Raw genomic sequence first — 17,276 nt, 5'->3', positions numbered from 1 at the left:
ATAACGTAAGAAAGAACATGCCTATTATATTTTACAATTACTCTCATCATCATTCTTAATAAAAAGGTGCCGGAGGGCTAAACGTTAATAAAGAACTAATGAATTTGTGTATAGTATTACACGTATTTAAATAGTGATGTCTGACCGTCAGTTTTTAATATACATGTCTTTGTTTTTCTTATATTGAACAAAATAACGAATTTGAATCTATTATACGTTAAAGGTTCTTACAATGTCATATGTCTAAACACTAATAGACCATGCAAAATATTTGAGCGCCGTAGGGAAAATCATAGTCCAAATAATTATGACGTCTGGCAAGGCTATTTTAATTTTTTTTCTGGGACGCCTTCCTACGACGTCATAACGCCGAAGCCATTTTTTACGTCTGGAGTTTGAGAGCAAATTTTGGGGGGAACTTTGAAACATAATTTTGACAAGAAATTTTTATTGCTGGTTGAAAATATTTACGTAGTTACAAAGCCTTACCTTTTGTGTGCTTATTGATGTAAAATATTTCCAGAAATATCCAAAAGAAAGGATAAAACGAGATAAGATTCCATTTGAAGTGGGGGAATATTTATTTTGTTTGGCAAAGATTTCCCACAATTACCAACGACACGTGACTTCCGGTGAATATAAAATTTGAAATCCGGTAGTTTTTAGTGGCTACGAATTTCCTGAACTTTCGATTAACATTATCCGGAATTTCGGGTCTGTCAAATATTAACGGATTTCAAATTTTATATTCACCGGAAGTCACGTGCCATGTATGCAATAAATAATTAAACTGTAGTTTTCGAATGCATTGAAAAAGTCATAATATATTTGTATCGGATTATTTTTTTAAAACTATAAAGGAATTATATACGTGATATATATACTAATAAAAGTGTATCTGAATAAATCATTTTCTTTTTTTCAAAATTGACTTTTTTAACTAACAGGGAAAACTGATTGTGTCCTTTTATTTAATATTAAGCATTTAAGCATAAGTTGTATTTCATTGATATGGCTTCCTACGAAGACAAGAAATAAAAGGTCTACAAAGAGGGGAGGTGCCACAAGAAGCCACACATTAATATCAACAGTCCCTAGATATATATGTATAAAATGCTAAGCTTTTATTAATGGCAATGAGTTGTTTGTTTAACACTAAATTACAGAATACTTATCTTTATAAAAATCCAAAAAACATGTGGTCAAGTTATATACTGAACTTCTAACTTTTATTAAAATTAGGGGAAATTGTTGCTGTTAAACTCACATCTCTAAGAGATATAAAACAAAAATAATTACAACAAATCCTTGAAAACATGTATCAATCTAGTACACCAGCATGAACATGTTCCATTTAAATGATTTGCAATTTATATCTAAATTTCCAAAGCTAGTCTTATAAAATGAATTAACAAATGTCTATTTCCAAACAAATATCTATTGGGAATGTTTCGCTAATATATCCATATATATGTGCGGCCTTATGACCATTTCCATAAGAAAAAAAATACAAATTGGGAATGTTTCTCCTGTTAATACATGTATGTGCAGACCCTATGACTATTTCATGCAAAAAATATATATTGTGACTTTTTTTCCTGTGACTTTTTTTCCTGTGACCTTTTTTCCTGTGACTTTTTTTTCCGTGACTTTTTTTCCGTGACTTTTTTTCCTGTGACTTTTTTTCCTACATTCGTATAATATGCATCTCTATCTTGTGTGTCCGAAAGTGATATTATATATACTAGTCATTACTAAACTCATACGCTTGTTTATGAATAACATTTCTGATGTAAAGAAAATTATTTATAAAAATATAGATAATACCTAAAAATAAACAACAGATTTGATGAAATAAAAATCTATATACATATTGTTTGTCAATGGTGAAGGACAGATCAGACTATACCAGAAATTTTGATTAAAAAAAATGTACGCACTTGTCGACCATTCGTATATACGCCAGGATAAAAAGTTACGGAACTATAGCGCAAATTCAAATATATACATGTATACATTGTACATAAGAAAGAAACATACATTTTGTGTGAATTGGGATAAAAGTTTTGTTACATGTAGTAGACTAGTCCACGTATGCCAACAGTATGTAATCATCAAATGTCGAAAGACTATTGTATACCAAAAGAAGAAGAAGAGATATAAATACAGGTCGATATAAAACTTTCTTTGGCTCATTTATGGACATTTATATATCAATTAGATTGTTCTCGAATAAAGGAAGAAATTCGTCATCATCACAATTGTTCCGACATACATGTTATATGTACGCAACTGGACGTACACTAATAATCCCTAAGGGATGTGAATATTTTCCAGGAAAACTATAGAGTATCAAAGTTTCAAATCAATTTCGGGATTTTTTTTCTTTCTTGGTATTCAATGACAACAATTTAAAGAACAAACTGCTTGTCCGCTTTATGTGTATTCTTGCCAGTTGAAACAGACTTATAACATTAAACAATAGGGAAAGATGACATTAAATTCGTTCTGGTTTTTTTTATACATTGTTGTTCAAATAGCTAAAGTATTATATATAGTTTAAACCCAAACTTTCCTCCATATGTTAAATTTTATCAAATCCGTCTCTTACTTTATCTATTGTTTGAGCAAGTCGGCTAAATTAAGGCTTTACAGCTAGTTTCCTAATGCATGTAAAGCAAAACTTTGGTTTACTTGCTTACTTTGTTTGTATAATTGTTTATACAAATTTTGTTAATAAGATTGACGTCTCATAAAGTTAGATTCTATTTCTCATTTTTTATCAGCCACCATCTTTCATATGCTATACATCAGATCAGCTGGAAGAAATGAAGCAGTTTTTAAACACTGACCCAGACCGCATACTCGGCATTGACAGAACTTTTAATTTAGGGGCTGTTTTTGTTACCAATTTTGTATATTAAAACAATAAGGTTATAAACAAAGAAACTGGTGACCACTCAATATTTGTTGGACCAATGTACCTTCACTGGGAAGGATCCTTCTTATCCTACCATACATTTCTGTCGCATGTCAAGACACGGCTATCCGAAACAGTTCAAAATATAGACATTCGTATAGGCAGCGATGACGAAGCTGGGTTAACTAAAGCCATTGACGATGTATTTCCAGGAATAAAGCGTCTTCTCTGCAGCAAACACATCAAGGATAATGTTACTGACCATTTGAAGAATAAGATACGCATTAATGACAAAGAGAGGTCGAACTTAATGTCAGAAATATTTGGTCCTACAGGTTTAGTTAATGCAAATGACATTTCCGACTACAATTATTTAGCAGATAATTTAAGCTCGAAATATTCTTCCTTTGCCAACTACTTCAACTCTAATCTCCGAGACCGTCTAGAAGAGTATGTCCGTCAGCCGAAAGTGCAGCTTAAACATGACCGTTTATGGACAAACAACAATTGCGAGTCCGTGAATCATGTATTTAAGAAAGCCGTTGAGTGGAAACCACAACCAATTCCAGACCTTGCAACCAAACTGATGGACATTGTACGTGTACAACTAATCGATTTGAAGCGTTCCCTGTATGGAATGGGAAATTATAAACTTTTCGGTCCGTACAGAAGACATTTCGTATCGTACCAATGTTGGTTTTCGAAAAAAACACAAGAACAGCGAGAAAGACTATTTCGGAAACTGTTGATCGACACAAAAACCATCCAAACCACAACTATAGGTCTTCATGCTCAGATTTTGAAGTGCCTAAACCCCAGAAGCTTGCTCGTAAGCCTAACCAAAGGAAAAGACCAAGGACAGCACGCACACAGACAAGATATTAGACTTCTTGTAAAATAGTAAATATTGTCATTGTAAATATTGTACATACAGTCATGTAATTGTCTTCTCTTTAACTATGTGTATTGTTTATTGAGAATAAAATTTAATATTAAGTAAACATTGTTTTTGTTTATTAAGTTGATATGGAGATCGAGACAAAATAACAAAGAAAAACAAAAATAGAACTTGTTACAGATTTTTTTATTTTTTTATTTATTCATAAACTTCAGAATACAAAAAAAAATAATTTAGCCGTCAAAATGAAAAATAATAAACTGAAAAAGAACATCGAATGGGTTATTTAATTTTTTTCCGTTAACAAACAATTCGCTATTTTCACAGTGCAGAATTAAATTTAACTACATTAAACAATCTCATCTATTTTAAACACAACATTGTACAAACAAAACAATTCACAAACATCAATAAAGATAATTCAATTAATTTTGTTTATTGGATAATTCACGGCTCAGTAGTTGTGTAATCAGTGACACGTGCCCTCATTATTTAAAAAAAATTACATATCTATCTAAGTTCGATTTCAAATTCTACCAAAATTTAATTCTTATATAAGCAGCATGTAACGAACATATACATATATCCTGTGTGCAAATGCGATGACTATAAAGGGTCCTGAGTGCACTTTGTATGTCCTGAGTGCACTCAGGAGGTCCTGAGCGGTGTTTAGACGTACCCATGAGACAACTGTCCACAAGAGACCAAAATGACACAGACATTTACAACTATATGTCACCGTACGGCCGTCAACATTGAGCAACGCCCATACCGCATAGTCAGCTATAAAATGCATGTCAAAGATACTAGTAATTGAATTATTAGAATCAAAGGTTAAAGTACTTACAAAATATGTCATCTTGTAGAATGTGATTTCACAAATATATTATTTTCAAATTCGCAGTCCAAGTCAACGTTAAATCGGTTTCACACCTTTTTCATGTTATAAATCCATTCCAACAATATCATTTTAAACACACACTAGCTTGCCTTTTCATTAATTTGAATAATACAAATTCAGCTAAATTTTGTTTATTCCCATCAACAGAGATTTCTCACACTCATCCCAGATGTTAATAATACTCATGCACTTCAATTTTGATAATAAACAATTTATTGATACGGATGACTACGCTTTAAAAGTACGGTTACATCAGGGTGTAAAAAATGTGAATTTGTTATTAATTGAATTCAAAGATAGATTAAACGGTAGCTTTAATAGTGAAATGAACTAATTTTTTGAAGACTCGCCTAAATGTTTGTTGCATAGATGTATTTGACCCCAACAATTTTATTTAGATCATGCTGTATTAAAATTATATTTATAGAATCATTTATTTGAAAATACCGCACACATCTGCTCACCGTTTGAATATAGAAACTTGTCGATTTTATAATATTGAGAGATATCAAAAATTTTGTAATATGTGTGATAAACAAGTATTTGGAGATGAATATCATTTTATTTTAGTATGTGAAAAGTATAATGAGAAATTTATCAAACCATATTGTTGAAGAAAACCGTCGAATCTTAGACTTTTTAGACGATCAATGCATTTGAATAGGGACATATAGTTCGTCCCTTTTTTTGATGCTCGGTTGTGACCCCCTTTTAAAGTGACTGGGTGCTCACCAGTATCTGTTCATTATGTAAAGCAACTTAACAATTAAAGGGAAATTTTTATTTTTGACTGTGAAGGCACAAAATTAAATTCATTTGAAAATGTGTTATATTTGATTATACTGTGCTGTACTGTTATATAAATGGGTATACTTACTTATATGATTATTTGACTAATATAAATATATTTCACTGATGTAATTGAATATTTGTAATAATTATTTTCTGTAAGTTGTATTGCTTACGAATAAAAGATTATATTATTAATAAAATAAATATTATGACTTTCCTTTTTTCATTGGATGACCATGCAGTGGTGTTGCAACGCCAAAGAACTGATAATAGAAAGCTATTTTAATTTGATGCATAGGACAATGAACCTTAACAAAAGGTTCTATAAATTCAATTGTGAAAAAAAATCACAATACCGTGCATTAACTCAACAACCGTTCATCGACAAATATTACTTGTTATTCATTGAAATGATAACAAGATAACAGTTATTATAAAAGCAGGGCAGCCTTAAATTCTAATAGTTTTGTCAAAAAAGATTCAAAGTTTTACCGATGCAACGATATTTTTATATATTTTGAGTTGAAATGGCCTAGCGATAGTCTGATCACTTCGAATCATGCGGCAACACGTTTAATCTGAGCATTCGATTGAGAGTTGACGAATATCATTATATCATGACATGTAAAGCGTTGGATGTAGCTATAGATAGACAGACATTTTATACTGGATAATTGCTGCAAATTTTATATCAAACGAATCGCTTTCACGTTCTATACTATTCTGTACTATATATATACTTAATCATGTTTTTTAATGTTCTATCTCTGAATTGAGACAGCACTATCGGTCATCTTATATAAAAAAAAAATCTATTATACTCTTAAATAAGCAGCGTGTAATGAATATATTCACCCATCCCGTCCCGTGTGCAAATAGGATGAATATGAAGGATCCTGAGTGCACATTGTATGTCCTGAGTGCACTAAGGAGGTCATTACCGGTGTTTAGACGTACCCAAAATAAAAATTTGGATTTTTGTTCAAAATTAGCGCACATGCAATGCACCACCTCTTCGGAGTCCTCCAAAAAGGTAAAATTCCCCTGTATTAGTATTTCTGGTGTATGAAATTCATTGTGTATATTATCCGTTCCATTTACAATATACGCGGAAGTAACACGGCCGGGTATTGTAAAGCTGTTGAGGGACTTTAAATGTCAAATTCATATCCCTGGGCGAAGAAATTACCGGTTTGTGAAAACTTATATTATTATGTTATTACTCAATTTATTTCACTTGACTGGGCGGAGTTTAACCGTTTCGCTCATAATAAACCATTCCATCTTTCGATAGGTGTTTTAGGATAAACTCATCAATGAAGTGTCCAGTCATTCTTTTGTATATTCCTTTGATGGCACTGATAGGTGATTAGAAATCAGTAATAATTATAACGGCAATCATCCTTATCACACACATCTTCAAAAAGACTGTCCTTATGCAAATCAAAACGTAAGCTCCGCCCGATCAGTTTAAAAGAGGGACGAAAGATACCTAAGGGACAGTCAAACTCGTAAATCTAAAACAAACTGACAACGCCATGGCTAAAAATGAAAAAGACAAACAGAAAAACAATAGGACACATGACACAACATAGAAAACTAAAGAATAAACAACACGAACCCCACCAAAAACTAGGGGTGATCTCAGGTGCTCCGGAAGGGTAAGCAGATCCTGCTCCACATGCGGCACCCGTCGTGTTGCTTATGTGATTACAAATCCGGTAAATAGTCTAATTCGGTAGGTCAAATTCATGAAAGGGAATGGGATTGTAGTTACGACGTAAGGAACATATCCGATATCATTTGTGAAACGGTTATTCCATAACGGTCAACCAACTCGTGATGGCGTCCGTAAAATTTACGAAGGGATGATTTCAACTTCACCATTAAATGACATTGGTAATACCTTGGTTCTGGTCTTTCACGCTGTCAGAATGAAAGGTTGAGCAACTTTTGTGGGTTATAAATGAAAAAAGAGAAGACCGTAAAAAAAATTAAGAGAACAGAAACTGAGCTTTACAAACGTGTCTCTAACGATAAAAACAATGTAGATTATTTAGATCATTCGAACTTGTGTAAATAAAGGATATTAAGTTGTTAAGACTATTTCATATAATTGTTTTTATTTATTGTATTTACAAATTTTATACAAACTTATGACGATTGATCATTCAGACCGTGACCTTTTGCATAGACACCTGTTTCTTGTTGAAGACTAAACATGTGCTCTTGATTCATCTATGTTTTTTGTCTTGTCGTTTGGTTGCTGTCAAATTGAAATATATCCCACATCTCCTGTAGTATGTGTTCCGTTTGATTACTTTAAAATCAGTTTATAAGTATTTTTATTGAAAGGGTTATTTGCATGAGTATAGACCAATTCAATACTAATATATACTTATATATATATATGATATTATGAACCTCATTAATTTCGATCTAAACAAGATAATTATAAAGAGATCGATATTTTAAACAGTCTTAATAAATTCCAACGATCACAAATCTAATCTAAATTCGATTTCAATTATTTCGTGATTCTAAAATACGTTTTTTTTTGCGATTCCGTACACTTTCCTTTTAATTTCTAGCATTATTAAAATCGTAATTTTTGTATCCTTGCTATCCTTGCTAAATCTTTTGCTGTATATCACAGCTAGTGAATAAGTCTAAATGTCCGTACAGTGTATAGTAAGATCTCTTTTCCACACATGGACATTTCATAAGTATAGAAAGTTCGCAATAGTGTTCCATCATGGTCTTAGTGCAGTTTCGAGACCTTAGTGCACCACGGCGGCCAAGGTTGTTTTTAGACGCACCGTAAAGTCCCTGTCACACCATTGCAACAACGTCCTTTTATGATATTTTTTTTTAAATTGCTAGGACCATGATACTATAAAATATTTCACTTTTAAATAGTAATTGTTATGAATGATAATAGTTTATACATGTATGTATGCTGTCTCAGTTTTTAAATAGTTATTTGGTATAATATGGTGTCACGTAAGTCATTTTTGGACAGGATATTGTTTGTTTCATAGTATATGTATATTCTGCACGAATATTTTTTTATCGCTACCATTACATGTCTGATTACATGTATAAAAAACTTAACTATGTGGACCTTATGAGATCGCACACAAGACAGCTGATTGGATAAGTGTGATGAATTGTTACGCCTACATAAAACTGATATCCAATCGAATGCCAGCAGACACCTGTCAGTAAAAACAAATTGCAAGCGTTGATGGTTAGAGATTTATTTGTGTATTCGATATATTTGAAAAATAAGTTAGATAGACACTATTCGTTTTCCCTTTTTTTCAGCTGGATTTCAATAACTGTTTTTACACTTTTTTTATGTAACAGAAAGGTATTTGAATAAAAGCGCACCACATGTAATGGAGATTTACAAGCATTTAATATAGCGACTTGTGTTTTCGGAACGTCATATTTTCAATAATTCACAGACTTTTGCAATAATATTTAACCTTTATTTTATAACGAACGCCTCTAAACCTGGTATGTAAGAAAGTTATAAATGGTTTTTGGATTATAGACACAATAAAAAAAAATATGGAAATCAAACGCACAAGTCTGACAAAAATGAACGGACAATGCTATGACAATAAACAGAAAACGACAAAAGACATACATAGTACTGTTATAGTTTTTCCCTGTCTTAAGTTTACAATAACTTAAATGAAATTTATATAGAAAACATGAAAAGTTAAATGATAATGCATATTATTTACAATATTAAAGAAAAGTAACATCAAAAATTTAATAAATTAAACATATTTAGATAAACATATTTAGATTACGTTTTCAAGTGTTAATCCCGACATCCGTAATTTTTAAGGGTATACAAATTATCTGTAACGTCAAGTTGACACATTTTCCTCCACGGCACCAGTCTGTAATTGCATAAATATTTATTTACAATCACTTGTAAACCATTAAATATAAAGTTTTTGATGTGTATATTCAATGAATAATTATTAAATATAATTTTGGCAATCTGTTGATTTTAATCTCAATTCACCACGGTTTGCGCAGCAGTATGACTTTGAACCACTTATGTTTTTTTTTAATATAGAAAATGTTAAATAATTAAATAGGAAGAGGTATGAATTAGAATTGATTATTTTCTTTATTTAATTAAAACATGGCAGACTTTCAGTTAACATAAACCGTCTTTTTTTTAATTTTAATTTTATTCTTAAAAGGGGAGCAACCCCTGATAAACACTGGGAAAGTTTTACCCGTTTTCTGTCCAAATTAATAAAATCTGAACACGACTAAACACGGTCTGACAACATCTTAACGTAATTTTGTATCCATGGTCTGTTTCGGTCTGACACTGTCGTAACGGATCTTAACAGCTCACTAGGAGATTCAGTCTTGATAATCTTGACATGCCTTAACGGACTGATTTACCTGATGTGACTATCGATCGCAACGGAGTCTTAAACGGTCTAAAAAGTCTCGACGATTTCCTCTAGCGGTAAATCCAGTCAATCAAGATGTGATCAGACCAAAATGACCGTTTCAGACTGAAATCGTGCTACTAGTGTTACCATTGAGCAGACAAAAGCCGAAGTCCACCAATGGGTCTTCGGTGTAGCAAGAAACTCCCGCACCCGTAGGCGTCTTTCAGCTGGCCCCTTAAAAATATGTATACTAGTACAGTGGTACTGGACGTCATACTAAACTAAGAATTATACACAAGAAACTCAAATCTAAAATCATACAAGACTAACAAACGCCAGAGGCTCCTGACTCGGAACAGACGCAAAATTGCGACGTGGTTAAACATGTTTATAAGATCTCAACGCTCCCCATTATTTAACAGGGACAAAGATTAACGGTCGCCCAGTCTCAAATGGCGACCAGAAAATGACCTGGGCGATCCTTTTACTCAGTTGTGGTAGCCCAGGTGGAGAATTGAAAACAAGTACTTCACTGACTGTAATCCGCCATTAATCGTGACTCCAAGTACTGGCTACTTCACGGACAAATATTTAAATTTAAAAAGAAAATCTGTTTAAAATGTATTGCATTAAGTCACGGTCGCGATAAACAAGGATGTATATACCTCTAGCCAATGTAGAAAAGTAAACACTTTACAATACGCACATTAACATTCAGTTCAAGAGAAGTCCGAGTCCGATGTCAGAAGAGGTAATAAAAGAAAATAAATAAAATGACAATAATACATAAATAACAACAGACTACCTCAATTAAACTGATTGAAAGATTATGTTTTCATTATATGAATATCAGACACAATCCTTCCCGTTAGGGGTTTAGTATCATACCACCATAAAATATATGAGAAGAACATAACCCGTGTCATGCCAACAACTGTTTTTTAAATAAATGTGTTTAGTTCAGATGCAAAGACCCTATTAGGGAATCAATATAAAAGCCAAAATATGCAACCTTGAATGACCTGACAAGAGTATCGTAACTATATCACTTCTTAATAAGTCTGTTTAGAGGTTTTGTTAGCGTTTGAGGTAAATACAGAAATTTTGTGTTTTGTAAAGAATATTGCCATACACGATTGGGTGTGAAATACCTGAACGTATACGATGTCTGCATGTAGAGTTATATTTACGAATTATTTCCTTATACCGATGATAAAATTTAATAAATGTTTTGACTAGTTTGTGATATCGAAATCCCTGGTGTAATATTTTTTCAGTAATACATACATTTCTCTCGCTAAAATCTAATCCGTTGTTTCATACAGGAGCAAATCGTACAAGTTGAGATATATAAACACCATAAGATGGTGACAAGGGAACGTCACCATCTACAAATGAATAATTAACGATAAGATTTGACAAAATCATCTCTTTTATCATAAATTTTTGAATTAAGCCTACCATTGCTGATATAGATATTAAGATCGAGGAAAGGGCAGTGGTAATTGTTAGTATTAGCTTTATGTAAGTAAGTTCAACAGGAAACATTTCTTTAGTATACATACTTGATATAGTTCTTCTATTTACAGCTACTTAAAATGACATAAAAGAGTTAAACATTTGTACTTCCATTCTGACATTTTAAATACCCAGTTAATAAGGGATGTGATTTTTTTCTTAATAAAAATATGAGGCAAAGTGGTATCTAGAGATGACAAATCAAAACTTTGAACAGATTCAAAATCACCAATATATACATGTACTTTATCAAGTACTTCCAACGAGTTTTTGACACTGCAAAATCAATTAATTCCACTATTTCAAAAGGCCTTATTTGGACAATTATTATCAGGTTTGTTATTGTACCAAGTGTACTAGTAAGTAGACTAGACAATTTGCTGGTGCACTTTTAGTTCCTATGTGTGCAATTGCTTGCATGGTGATTAAATATGATTTAAGTAAAACGACATGTTTGAAAATTTCTACCTTATAAAAAATAATGATGGAAGAAAATAAGCAATAACATGTCCTCCGTTAGTCTGCAAGTTTTAACTCCTTATTTTATATTAAGTCTTTAATATATAGTGCCGTGTAGACAAGTGTTGGTAATTTCACCTTCTTTTTTCTTTTAAAATATAAAATGCAAACACGTTTTAACTCGCCATTACAAGTAGCTTTTGAATATATATAACCCTTTCTATAGGTTGCAATTCTGTAAATAATGACAATGCAATTTCCCTTAGTAACTCCTTTTACGGCTAAAACTAACAACTTTTACTTTGAAGTTTTGAAAAAAATCTTATCCTAGAATTGAAAGTTCATATGCACCACAATCTTTTCAAAGGTCAAAATATAGGGCTGTGCGGCATATTTTCAACGTTTATATGCTCTGAATTTCTTAGAGTTTAATTTTCTTAACTACCCCTACCTCGAAAGGTTACCACTTATTCCAATGTAAACAATGTGCTTATGCAAATTTACTGGTAACATTCCCAAGTTATGTCTCTGTGAGATGGAACACAGAGAGCATAACTGGGAACCAGTATGTAAACAAAATAAATTTTCTATAAATATTCAAGTTCTCCCCAAAATTGGCGTGTTTTGAGAAACAGCTGTATTTGTAGATAGTAGGTTTAATAGTATAATATGTTTGTATCTGATTGGTTTTTTTTTGGTTTTTTTTGGCTTCCTTTGTATCCTGATTTTTTTTATCATATACACAGCTGTTGGTACAGTTAAGATGCAATATGTTTTGAATGCCATTTGATACTTGACGTGACGCTTTGCAGGACCAATATAATATAATCCGACTCGATTTTAGATGTCATACCACCAATTATTCCCTCAAATTTAGAACGTATGTGAAAATAGACCTTCTCGGACGTTTTCTGAAAATGAAGTCCATTGGAATGTTGATGAATTCGTTTTACCTTTTACAGAACCTCTATTTAAAATTGTCGTCGACCAATAATGACATTATAAGTAGCTTTATCAGCTAGAACAACAACAAATGCCTTGCCTAGTTCTTTTAGTTTATGTTTGATACGCGAAATATTTTTTTTTTATAGTTGTTGTTAAAAGTAAAATGTTCTTAAAAATGTTGTTATCAAAAATCAACTATCTTCATTACTGAATTAACAAAAATAGTTCAAAGATTTTTGTCAGCTTTTTCCCGTTTCACCCATTTCAAACAGTAGGCACGGAATGAGTCGTTGTTTTTTACAGCCATTGTGCTATGGTCATTTTCTGTTTTCCTGTCTTTCCTGTTTTCTTGAGTGCTTAATCTATTTTCCATTTTATTTACATATTCGTTAAGATTATTTTACAATGTTGACAACCCCTATTGTTTGCAATTTTTACCTTTGTTTTGTTCACAAATTATGATATTAAGCAACTGTTTTACAAGTGAGAGGTTTAGGTAGCTATAAAACTAGATATAATTCATCATTTTCTACATTAGGAAAGGCCTGTACCAATTTCATACGTTTGATTGGTTTAAGATTATGATTTTGCCATTTTATAAGGGACTTTCCGGGTTTTTTTTCCCCTTTGAGTTCGGTATTTTGTTATTTTATATTTTTGTATACTGTTGTTTGTCTATTTCTTCTTTGTTTTTTTTAGCCATGGCTTTGTTGGTTTCTTTTCGAATTATGAATTTCGATGTCCCTTCGGTATCTTTCGCCTCGTTTTTTATTTGAAATGGAAGAATTCAACACTAAATAAATTATAAAATAAAATAAATACTATATGGATAGGATTGAACAGCAATATATGCAATATCATAAACGCTATTGTTAACTTCTACAATTAAGACGATTGGGGTATCAAAAAATTACTTTGTATATATTTACAATGTTATATTCAAACAGCGTTATTGTTACAGCTCTGATTAATAAAGGTGGTCAGCTTTTTGCAACTAACTTTATAAGCTTATCTTTAAGTTCGAAAAACTTTTTCTCTCGCGAACCAGATTCATCATCTACTACTGTTACAGAGAATTCTGTGTCACCGAAATGAAATATAGCTGTAATATAGCGGATATGTTTTGTTGGATTCAAAATGTCTAACGATAATTTCCCAAGTAGGGTGCAGTCGTTTCCGTCTGTATATATCACGTTTTGGTTATCAGTATAATAGACTTCAACTGTTAACCGTTTCTAAAACGGAAGACCTGTGCAATATGTCTTTTCAATTATGTGTCCTAAAGCAATAGACGTTTTGGCTTCCATAAAAGTGTCAAAGACATTTTCGCATTTTTCTTCGCCATTGATATACGTTTTTCTGTGTTCAGGATACTTGTTTTTATCAAAATGAGATGTCTTTCTTACACCGTAAGTATGTCTTGCGATTCGTGATGAAATATAATCAGATTTATAACCAAATAAAACCGCCCCCTTTAGAACGACAGAACCAGGATCTTCTTGTAAAATGATGTTTTGTCTTGGGAATGCAGTTTGTACATTCTCTTGTATCACTTTGCATTCTGCAAAACCACCGACCAATATAATACCTGCAGTATCGGTCAATATTCTCTTTTGTACAATAGACTTGAGTAACGATACAATGTTATCACTGGTGGATTTAAATAAAGACAATGCAAATGATGCATCAATTCGCAACTTATCCCCCAATAGCTGAAAATGTTTTGAAATCGAACTAGATTTAACAATACCATTGACATTTTTCCCCAATTCTGATTGACAAAGAGAATCAAGTGTTGCATACGGAATTGTTACATTAACATATCCAGTTTTATCTGGATGTAATGTTCTTTTCACACCCTCAAAGCATCGTTCTAGGGCCAAATGGCAGCTCGGATAATGTGATTTCATTTTGTGCAACAGTGGTGCACCAAATTACACGAATTATCAGTTGGTAAAAAGCCTTATCAATAGATGTTCCCCCGCAAGCTGTACCACGAGCCCTTTCAAGCTCTTTAAGTGTTCCGTCATTCATTTTTTCGTGCACAGTAATATCAACAGTCCCACCTGAAAATTAAAGAATAATTGATAAAAATTTCTAGAAAACTGGAACTAAATAGAAACAAAAGTATAGGAATCATAAAAATTAAATAATTACAAACCTTTCAAGATAACTGAAATTATATAATTACAAAAAATGCCAGAATTTAACAAAATCAACAAACAAAGGATGACATAGAAATTAAATATCCGAATATCGTCCTTATTTGAATAATTAATGCCATTTGAATTGTTTACACTATTATTGTCATACCACATCTCCTTATTTTTATGTAATCTCTAACATTACAACAAAAATGATATCACAACCTGTTTTACATATGTTATGAATATTAAAAAAAAACATGTTTGTCCTAGTATTTGTTACACATAAGTTGTTTAACACCCAGTCTCCCATAAAACCATGCAAAACAGTCCACAAGGGGGGTCATCAGGTTCGATTGAAACTTTGTGTGCTTAGACATCATTATGAAAGAAGTTCATATTAAAAATATTTCATCTGGTTCCCATGTCTTTCAGTTTGGAGATTCAGTAATGTACCGGGAACCAGTTTTCCCATGTTTGAGGCCGTATTTTTCTATGAAATTGACCAATGCCAACACCATAAAACTTATGAATGCGAAAAATAACGAGATAGAGAATGATGATTTATTGAATAATCAAGTGTTGAAGCTTTAGTAACTCATCAGTGCATACATTTTTTAAGAAACAGTTTGTGGATTATTACAAGGGAGATAATCCAGTAAAAAATATTTTCAAAAAAATCATAATAAGTACATATTTTAAAAGCAATCCAGCCTCTGGTCCATTAAAAATATTAAGATAACTCACTTTATTGTATCAATTGGAATACCTAATTATGCATTTTAGCGAATATACTTGCTGGGATCTCTTTCAAGTATATTGTAGAATCCTTCTAAAACAAATGCCTAAATTTACATTTTCTTTCTATAAATCAATGAATTTAAACTAGTATTTTGTGGATAATTTTGGGAATGTAAGTGTTTCTGTTTCAAAAGCAGTATAATAATTGACAAATTAATTCAAAGTAAAAATGAACATAGTTCAATTACAATTTATGGTGCTATATGTACCGATTATCAGGTTATTTGCATGTTGATATCGTAAAATATCAGCTGCGAGACATAATATGAAACTTTTTGTCGAGTGAGCGTAGCGAACGAGATCAAAAAGCCTTCATATAATGTCAGGCAGCTGATATTTTACAATATCAATATGCAGATAATCTGATAATCGATTTATCGAGCTATATCTGCGTGTTCCAGAAGTGTTTTCTTTGTTTCACCAGCACACAAAAGATGACTTGATAAGTTCGGGTCAAAGTTATTAACGTCGGTTCAAACATTATGACGCCGCTGATAAGTCCGGGTTAAAGTTATTAAGGCCGGGTCAACGTATTTGACGTCACAAAGACATGATCCGGAATAATATTTAGAGCTGAACAGAGTGATATAGACAGTGGGACGACCGATAAATTGAATTATCTGGTAAATAGGGAAATAATCTAGTAAAAATTATTTGAAAATAACTTTACCTAACTTTTTTTCAAACTTACCAATTCTCGGTACATTACACATTATAGTATATATCTATTTGATCATATTAAGAGACATAGTTGTTAACGCATTTAACCATATACGATGGTTGGGCTCTTGCTTTAGACCTTTTTAAAAATTCTCCTGGAATACATGTAATATTCAAATTTGCCTTTCTCTGAAATCAATGAAATTAATATATCAATCCGTAGAAAGTTTTGTGAATGATTTTTTTTCTTTTTTCTAAACCATTATTATACCTAACAATGTAAAACTAAGAAAGAAGACATTACAATCAACATAAATTATGCCATAAATATTGATTTTCTATGGTACAAAGGGAGGTAATTCTGAGAAAAATGCATTTTTAGAAATCTGAAGAAGAAAAAAAGATTTTTCTTCAAATTTAGTGTTCTGCGCTTGATAAATCTTAAGCCTTTCAATACTTTCTTTCTTTTCATAAAGATAAATATAAAACAAAGCCTACAAAGAAGTATAAAGAGAATGTTTCGACTAAAACAATCAGGATTTCTTGTACTTAACTGTTGAAAAATGTAAAAATTTGCAGTTGTTAATTGATAACAACATTTATAGGATAACAAACTGTATAATCACATAATTTCAAAGAATATTTTTAAGAGAAAAGACAAAAAAATTAACTAGGTGTAATTACCTAAAAAAAAATATATTCAAATTAACATTGATTTTTTTATGACCAATTGATGATAATACAAAGAAATCCTAAATTTTAATAACAGACTTCTATACTAATGTATGCTGACATATTTTACTAG

At 31.7% G+C, this 17,276-nt stretch overlaps 1 protein-coding gene across 1 annotated transcript; it reads right to left on the bottom strand.

Annotated features, from left to right (window-relative positions):
* Positions 1-14,101: 14,101 nt before the first annotated feature.
* On the bottom strand, positions 14,102-14,776 carry LOC134700092 (heat shock 70 kDa protein 12A-like). The gene has a single exon (XM_063561461.1). It carries the CDS (start codon positions 14,774-14,776, stop codon positions 14,102-14,104), a length of 675 nt encoding a protein of 224 aa, XP_063417531.1.
* Positions 14,777-17,276: the final 2,500 nt, after the last annotated feature.

Source organism: Mytilus trossulus, unplaced genomic scaffold (assembly GCF_036588685.1).
Source record: "Mytilus trossulus isolate FHL-02 unplaced genomic scaffold, PNRI_Mtr1.1.1.hap1 h1tg000122l__unscaffolded, whole genome shotgun sequence".
In the NCBI taxonomy this organism is placed as follows: domain Eukaryota; kingdom Metazoa; phylum Mollusca; class Bivalvia; order Mytilida; family Mytilidae; genus Mytilus; species Mytilus trossulus.
Note: the sequence above shows the minus strand (reverse complement) of the source record. Positions and strands in the feature narration are given on the sequence as shown.